The sequence below is a fragment of the Xenopus laevis genome, chromosome 6L (genome assembly GCF_017654675.1).
Source record: "Xenopus laevis strain J_2021 chromosome 6L, Xenopus_laevis_v10.1, whole genome shotgun sequence".
NCBI lineage: Eukaryota > Metazoa > Chordata > Amphibia > Anura > Pipidae > Xenopus > Xenopus laevis.
This window is the reverse complement of record NC_054381.1, coordinates 146,947,915-146,957,170: the sequence shown is the minus strand read 5'-3', so window position 1 is coordinate 146,957,170 and position 9,256 is coordinate 146,947,915. Positions and strand designations below refer to the sequence as shown.

The 9,256-nt window shown below is 36.8% G+C and overlaps 1 protein-coding gene across 5 annotated transcripts in view; it reads left to right on the top strand.

Moving 5' to 3' along the window:
- The first annotated feature begins 996 nt into the window (after nt 1–996).
- Nucleotides 997–9,256, top strand: part of trps1.L (transcriptional repressor GATA binding 1 L homeolog) — a 179,406-nt gene continuing 171,146 nt past the window's right edge. For 2 of the 5 annotated variants that reach the window (XM_018268219.2, XM_018268217.2), the window contains exon 1: nt 997–1,487. Coding sequence is in view for 2 of the 5 variants with exons in the window: in XM_018268216.2 (XP_018123705.1) it covers nt 2,532–2,544 (13 nt within the window). In the remaining 3 variants the exon portion in view is untranslated. Of the gene's footprint in view, nt 1,488–1,520; nt 2,545–9,256 lie in introns of those variants that run through there. The other 3 variants (XM_018268216.2, XM_018268218.2, XM_018268220.2) reach the window with 3 other exon arrangements.

Genomic DNA, 9,256 nt, shown 5'->3' with positions numbered 1-9,256 from the left:
CTGTTGTGTCTGCATACTTTCTATTCATACTAATGTGCTTTTACTGTTTCCTGACTCCAGTGCACCCAGTGCAACTTTTGCCAGCACAGTTAAAAAAAAGAAAAGTGAACTGGACAAGGTTTGTTCTGCAGCAAAACATAGTAAAAACAGTGAGTGCTTTTGTCTGCCAGGGAGAAAAGGCTGTTAAATAGCTATTGTTCCTGTTTGAGCCCCCTTAGCTGCTTTATAGAGAAGGGGGGGGTTTAGCAGTTAAGGGGTTAAAGCCCCACTGACACGTGTTACTCGTCCAGATTTCTCACCAGCTCATTGACTGCACAGTACAAAGTAAACTTGGCAACTTTTATTCATCAACCAAAAAAGTAATTTTCCGTGTGTTCAGCACATCATTAAGCGATGGGAAGCAAAACAAAAAACAAAAGTTGGTAAAACAGTTTATTATTTTTGCAGCATCGTTCCTTTAACCTCTTAGCTCCTGGACACAGATACGAGCAATATAAGCTGCTTGACTGCTAGAAAAAAAAATAAAACATTTAAGTTACATTGTATCTCAGGAAGTAAAAAAAAAAAAGTAACTCGGGCTTTGGTTTGGAATCGCTGCTTTAACCTTTTAGCTGCTGGATTCGACCAGAAGCAGTTTGGGCTTTAAAATCCGTTTGTTTTCGAGCAGTTTACAAAACAAAAAAAAAAACAGAGCAGCAGCAACTTTAAATTGGTGGCTCCATTAAAAAAATAAGATCCAGAGAAACCAAACATATTTAAAAATGCCAAAATTTCCTGTCCGCTCTCAAAGTTTTTTTTTTCATTCCTTAAATATGGTTTTGCATGGAATTGTTTTATTTACAAACTTTGCAAGGTTCTCCCAGCAACCTGTGCCCCTGCAGCACACAATGCAACTTGTAATTCAGCTGGAGCTAAAGGGGGTTGGGATAGCTTAGTCTCTCCCTGCCTCCTCCCCCCTCCTCCTTCCTCCCTCCCTCCCTCTCACTGGCTGTACTTGTGTGCCTGGTTGAGGAGGCTGCTGTTCCTTTAAGACTGTGCAGTCGGGGGTGGTGCCTTCCTCTGCTTAAGGCTCCTTTGATATTAATAGTGTTGGTGTCTTGAAACTGACGTAATGCTGGGAGACTGAGGTCCTGACAAGCGATAACATTTCTGATAAAGAACTCATCTCGCTGCAATCTTTGTGTGATTCCTCCAGAGCCACAGAATCTCCTGTTAGAGCCACAGCATCCAGATTTCCTTTTCTCCCTCTCTCCCCCCCACCCCCTTTAACAACACCCCTCTCCTTGTTCCTGTCTGGGTCTCTGCTCTCAGCCATACACACTTGGGGGGGAACAGGAAGCCTTTTCTTCTCCCCCCCCCCTTCAAACACAAAAAATAATCAAAGATCAACTCTGCAAACAACAAGGAAACGGTTCATGGCTCACGCCACAGTTCCACCATCTTCCAGACTGCTGCTGCTGCTAAGGTTATTGCAGATCAATCAACAGGTAAGGGGAGGGGGGACAGATCCAACAGATAGATCGGTGCACACCAGTAGCAGCTCCCTCTTTAACCTCCCCCCCAACACGCCAACCCCCCTTCTTGTCTTCTGTATCCCCCACCTCTTCTGTATCCTTACTCGTGCCTTCTTTACTATCTCCCCAAACTCATTTTGCTCCCACTCTTCTTGCCCTCTAGTTTTTGCCCTGTCTCCTCTGTAATCTCCTATATCGGCTCTTTCCTATCCTTTTCTTTCCTTCCTTCCCTCCGCACACCCCCTACTTTCCCATAATCTATTCCTGGACCTTTTTGTAGCTATTGTTGGACTACAATTCCCAGCAGTCACTGACAGCTATAACATGTCGGAGGATGCTTGCAGTTGTAGATCAACAACAGTTTAAGGCCCACAGGTTGGACTTTTCCCGCAACCCCCCTCCATCGTATCCTCTGTTCCCCTTACTTTCTGGCAAGCATAAATATTAGTGCATGTGTTGTGAAAATTAGTGCCTGTGAAATGTGGGAGATCTGAACCCAAACAATTGACTTTTTCTTTAATTTTCTGCACCAGGGTGAGAGAGAGGAGGGTAAATGCATGTTCTCAGATTTCACGTGCAGTGGGGCCTTTTTTTTTTTTTTGCATGGTGGGTCAAAAAGCATGAGAAGTGAAAATTGGCTCCTTAAATCTGCAGTAGTCCTGGCTTAGGCTGCAGTAGCCACCGTCTGCTCAAGGAGGGTCAAGTTCAGACTCAGAAGAGGGGAAAAAAGAGTGAAAGAAACAAGGCTTTTGTGTGTTGTTCTCTTTTTTTGTTGTTTGTTTCTTTTTGCTCCACTAAATGAACTTCCAGGTCATTTTCATTGTGACTTAAAGGAGCCCTTCACTGCAGGACATGTGAAAACATGAGATAATGGATGGGATTTTTCTTTTCTTCTTTTTTTGTGTGTTTTATTTTTTTCTTTTTTCAAGTGACTAAAATCTGAAAACCCACAATTACATAAAGTCTCACTGCTGCAAATTTCGTGTTGATCATGAGAAGTGCTGGGATCCAGGGGCAATGATGAGTATTAGTAAGTTGGAAGAAAAAAAACTTTCATTTCTTTTTGTGTAATATTTGTGGGAGACCTGAAGGAGATAGGGATCCTGCTGTGAGAAGTTTTTATTGTTATCAGTTGTGGTGATTAGAAACCAAATCTGTGAAGCAGTTTTACAATTCTGTTGTTGACTTTTTTTTTTTTTTTCATGAATGAATGGAAAATTTGCTGATTATTATAAGACTATTCTGTCTTTATTTTTGTAATGTTTTATATTCTTATCAGTAATATCTGAGCTTTTGTGGTTTGAGTAGTTTGCAGCATGGGTGAAGCACAAACAATGTGAAATGAGTCATTACTCTTCTTTCTTAATCCGTTGTATTCATTATATTGTCCCTATGCTGCTGATAAAAGAGGGACATTGAAAGGATCTGAATTAGCAGCCTTGCAGAAAAAGAGTTCTGATTCCCTCTGTGATTTATTTGTGCCCCTTATCTGATGGAAGTGCCCAATTATACATAGGAATGGAGCAAATAAAAAGTTAAGGCCTTGGTGACAACTTGGGTTGTCCATTCAAAACTGTTAAAAAGAAAAATGGAAAAAATTCTGCTGCCTTTATTTGGAGAATATTTGAAAACATCCTATAGTTGTGTCAGTCTTAGCCTGGAAATATATATATATATATATATATATATATATATATATATATATATATATATATATATATATATATATATATATATATATATATATATATATATATATATATATATATATATATATATATATATATATATATATATATTTTAAACATATCAGTTAAACATTTGGGTCAAGGATCCTGATAGAAAGAGCAAATCGAGACGTTCTTGGTAGATCTGAATGAAAATGATAAATCCATGGAAATCACTGGCAGACTTTACTTCCATGGAAGCTAATTAAAAGTGTAAGGAGACTCTTCATCACTATGTTCGTGCTGTTTTGACTTTTTTTAAAAAAAATTTTTAAAGCCCAGCAATTAAAGATCTTTTGGATTTAGTTGGTATCTGATTACTTTCCTGTTGGTTTTAGACAAAAACTTAAAACAGCCCCAAAATTTGGCCAGAGATTTCATTCTAGAGGGAATAAAAAGAAAGCAGTTTATTTTATTAAATTGTTTTTTTTTTCCTTTTTAGTGAATGAGAATTAAAATTTGTGTTTTGCAAGGTGGAGAGTTTTAAGCATCATGCGTGCATTTAAACTTTTTTTTTTTTTTTTGTAAACCAAAGATGTGGGTGTGCAGAATTTTCAGAAGAAATGTATAAAATATTATACAGGGGACACACAAGCGCTCGCACACACAGAGTTGAATTCAGTTGGTCGAAGGATAAACACACACTTGTATGAACTATTTCCTGTAACCTCTGATGCTGACAGGACTGTCTGGAAATGATACTAACCATTTTGATTTCTTTTCCAGTGGTTGATTTTTTTTTTTCACCCCCCCCCCCTTCTTCTTACTGACGTGGCTAATACAAACACTGACTTATCTTTTTGCATTCAGCTCTGTTCACGCACAAATTTCATTCATTTTGGAGGCGCTCTATGTCACTTGGCCTATGTGTTTGGGCTGGACTGCTTATCTAGGCCTTAACCTGCAGCTAAAGGGTTAAAAATAAATGCCGTCTCAGAGCAGTGAAAGGTCTCTGGGAGCTCTAGGTGCCGTTGAATTTCAGTTCTGCAAAATTCTGATTCTAATTTTGACTTGCTATGACTTTGTAAAAAAAAAAAATGCAAGAAAGTTTGTGCATGTGACTGGAAAGGCTAAACTGTCCAACTTTGTAGGGCGACTGTGGCTATCCCTCAATCAGATAACTATAAATTACCAGCAAAAACACAGGTTCCTAAGCAGGGATGTTTTCTGATGAAGGTATTCTGCCCTGGAGTGTAAATGAACCCATTCATTCAATCAACTGACAAGTTTCCAATCTCTGTTTGCCTTTGCTTAATTTAGTTTCCACAGGACAACTATTGTGGTAGCCTGGATTTGTTTTTTGGCAGGCATGGACAACTATAAACGCAGACGTTTCTGTCCCAAATATTACACCTCGCAAGTCAAATTTGGAGTTCATAACACTAGACAGATACTTTAACATAAAAATACTGTACATTTTCCATATGGTGCTGTGTTGCAACCCTGTGGGGGCTCCTGTCTACAGTTGTATTCTAGCCTGGTACTTTTTTTAACTCTTTGGTTTCGATGGAGCAGAATAGCTGTGCTATTGGATAATAAAAACAGTTTAAAAGATCTTAAATGCTCCGTACTGGCATATTTTAATTTATGTACTCATCTACTGCTTAGAAAACTTTTGTCTATCTTATTTGACTTGCCAAATTATTACTGCTGATATTTTTACTCCAAAGACATGAGGGGAGGTTAACTGTAGATGTTGGGAACTTCGATAGTCTTCTGTTTATTAACCAAAACTTGTATTGTCTTAAAACTGGATTACAATTCATTTAATTTCCAAATATTAGCTTCCATATGACATCCGTTGATACTGTTCTGTGTGTGAGAGAATCGGGAATAACAAGCTTTAGTTAAAATAAGTTTTTAATTAGTGCCACATATATTAATAACCTACAAATGTTTTTTAAGAATAGAATTGTTTCATGATTTAAATTTTATTTTTGCACTGGCGTTGCCATTCCGTAGTGACGCTGGATATCTGCTTCTTTTTAATTATCTCTTACAATTTTTGAGATCTGTAGCTATTAAGGATGGCTGCTTTATTTTCATGTCTACTCTGTTATTTTTGCTGTATTTGTGGGATTTGAATTTCCAGAGTGTTAGGTTTATAAACAACATTAAATCATTAACTTAATGAAAACACCCAAAATTGAGTGTTGTGTGCACGTGTCTCGCGGAGATTGGTGCACCATGTGCCCAAACTATTCAAGTGTGTAGTAGTTGCTGTGACTTTTTCTGATTTGCAACCATTAAAGTGAAATAAATCTTGCCTGTGGGCTTCTGCATCATCTGGTGGAATTTGCAGAGAATGTTTTTTCGATTTGTGACATTTAGTAGAGCAAATAGAATTATAATTGTCATTTTTTGTTTCGCGTGCGCACCAAGACTATATCACATTGAAAGAGAAAGTTATTAATTGATCATGCAGTGCGTTTAGCAAGGACTCTATAAATCTGACTTGAATTCACATGAATTTCAAGATCATCATTTCCGACGAGCAAAAGAAATATAATTAATACGCAGTGCGCATTTCCAAATTTTCCTGGTGCCCAAAGGGGCAGGTGCTCACACTGCGATTGATTTTATCATCTCTGGTGTATTTCTGGCAGAGCACCTGGCTTTATATAGAAAGTTCTAAACTGTATATAGCAGGTTCTCCCTGTCAAACACAGTTGGCTGTTGAAGTTCTCCTCAGCCTGTTGCACAAACCTAAGACCAAAACCAGTGTAAGCAGATATAATTTGCAGCTCGGATTTCCCATGTTAGTAGCACACTGCATGCTTTCTCTTTCACTCCAAATGGCTTTCTACTGTATTCAAATTTATTTTTCAAAAACACAATTTTTGAAGAGACTTGGCAAGTGATTTAAGCATTGAAAAAAAAAAAACAGTTAATCCCACCTACAGTGGCAGGTTTAATTTTGCTAGTGGTTTTTGAGTTTTTTGGGGGGTAAATAAAGATTATGTTTGGGGGGATACCGCAGCCTCAGAGAAGATCCTTAGTCAAATCATTTCATTAAGAACAAATTTAGTTTTATTACAGTGAGTAATAATTGCATTGGATTGGAGTAAAGGTTGCTAGTCTGTGGGGGCCAAAACCTTTGATTGTTAATTGAAAGTATTTGGGACCAGACTTGATTTACAATGATCCCTTTTTAGGAGGTGGGCAGGACAAGTGTAGACCTTTTTTTTGCGAAATACCCAATTTTTACTGACCTTGACCCTGGTGGTGATGCCTTACATATGTCCACTCTCAACCTTATAATAAGAACCCTGCTTGGCTTCTCTAATAGTCTAGCTGGCTCTGAACATTTATATCATTTCACATACAAATTTTTACGCAAATATTCATTTCTGCCCGTCCAATAAAGAAATCTTTAATACAGCCATATATCTTTTGGTACTCACATGAGTATATACAAATAATTCATAATAAGGTAGATGGTAACTTCAGACTGTTTTACTAAGCATGAAACTTCATTAGTAAGCCTTTCCATACCGACTCAATCCACTGAATGTTTCCTTTTAGTTCAGTGATGTATTGCCAATTTCCAGGCTTTCGGTAATTGTTGGGTTTTTTTACTTTTTTTTTTTTTAATAAAAATCCAAATGACATTTTGGAGCATAAAGAAAAGTGTATCAGTCGTTTCAGTTTTAATCTTATTTTCTAATCTTTGATTGAAATCCATTCCAGCCACGGAATTTTGTAGTTGCTCTTTCTTTGATCGCTGCGGCATTTTTGCGACTATAGTGGCTTTAACCGTTTTTTAAGCTCTTTTTCCAAGTCAGACCAGTTTTATATGCTGAACGTCTACATCTTTCATTGCCAATAAGTGTCTTGTTCATTTTTTTGTAGTTCAATATAATGTAGTTTCTGTTTATTAACAGTTTATTAGCAGCATTCTGTGTTAAACATGATTTTCAACCTCCTTTATAGAATCATTTTCGATTGTAATTTCCTTAAATGGGTCTTTTATTGGGATTCAGTTGGAAATTTTTACTGAAAATATTGTAATATTTTTCTTTGCCATAGAGAGAAACCATATATTTTTTAGGCCTGCACATGGACAAGGGTGTAATTATATTTTTTTTTTAATAGATGAAGAGGAAGGGGTTAACTCAGAATTTATCTAATAAAAAATTGTCATTTGTGTAAACCTTATTTAGACAGAGGATTACTTTTGTTATGGCTCAAGCTGTGTTTTAAAGACACAATGCATCAACTTGTTGGACATTAAGGAAGTCAGTAGTCCAACAGAAATGTTTTTCATGATGTCTGAGACAAGTATATATTTTAAACATTTAGTTACTTTTTACAACTAGCAAATATTAAAGGGAACAGGGCACACCAGTATTAAAAAAAAAATAAATAAATAACAATTTACAAGTGGGAAAAACCAAACGCGTTTCAACCCTGGGGTTTGAAATCTGTTTGGTTTTTCCACTTGTATTTTAGTATTATGTAAAACAATAATATTTTTTTAATACTGGTGTGCCCTGTTCCCTTTACTATATTCTGATCATAATATTATGGGGACTAGCAGGTCCCGTACAGTGAGCACCCAACCCTTAACTATTGACTATTGAGAGATATATATATATATTCATACACTCACAACCAGGCAATACATTTTTTTTCAGAAAATTCCAAGATATAAGGTGCTTTATAGAGTACTCCACTTAGTGGCTTTAACTGTGTACACAACAACATTACAATCGAACTTCCGGATTTGTGTGAGCATGAAATCTGTTGTGCAGAGAAAAACACACACCATTATACAAATATCTGGCTGTGGAAAGTTTTTTTTTTTTTTTTTTTTTTTAACGTATATGCAAAGTGGTGTTTTCAAATAAGTAAATATAGCCTTCCTTTAAGTGCCCGGACATGAATGACACTTATAGTATCAATAACTTGAAGTAGATGTAAGCAATCATAAATTCACCAGCATTCGGTTGTCCGAGGCTTCTGGGAGTTGTATATCGGCAACATGTGGAAGGTCACATGTTTTCAATAGAAATATAAAATTAAAAACACACGGCAATGATGTTGCTGTTTGTATTATGGGAATCTAGTTAGCAGTGTGTAGCCAACTCAATAGCCAGAGGCTAGAAGGTAGGATTGGTGTAGAACTTGGTGTGAACTATACATAATGCTTAACTACTAGGGGTGTTGGAATAATCGGGGTAGCAGTTGGAGTCTTGGGTAGGCACAGCATTGCTATCTGTAGGACTAATGCTGAGAAACAGCTAAGAAAATGAAACTGTGTGGGAGAGAGAGAAATAGTGTATTGGGCAAAAAAACAGTTGTAAGAAGTTAACTGATATCATTTAGAGATTTCAGAGTATCTTCCCATTTGATAGGGGTTAACCCCACTACGGCTAATGTACTTTCTGTTTCTGTATTTACAGTCAGAATTTATTTAAAAAGTGTTTTAGCCTGATTCTCCTACTTAAATCCAGAAAAATATTGTTGTTACGTGTATGGCTTAAGTCAAGCCAGGTTAGTAGATGCTGCTTGAAGTTGGCTAGATATAGGTTTCCTTATATACTGTGGGCAGATTATTTACCCCCTATAGTGAACAACAAAACCTATCATCATAAGCAATTACAAGAAACCACATACTAATCTGTGTAACATAAGGCCTTGTGCACATGTTGCTAAATGGAATCTTCCAGTACTACTGCTCCCCTTACTCCATGGGGCAACTAGGAAGTGAAGTTGAGCAATACCATACTGCAGATCGATAAAGTTATGCTATGCCAAAAAGGGTCACAAAATCGGCATCACTTAGACAAAGTCGAGTATTTGCTTTATTGTAAAAATATGTATGGGATCCATTAACCCAGAAATCTGTTATTCAGAAAGTTCCAAATTATGGGAGGGCCATCTCCCATAAACTCCATTTTAATCAAATAATTCAAATATTTAAAAATGATTTCCTTTTTGTAAAGAGAAAACAATACCATGTACTGGATCCCAACTAAGATATAATTAATCCTTATTGGAGGCAAAACAATC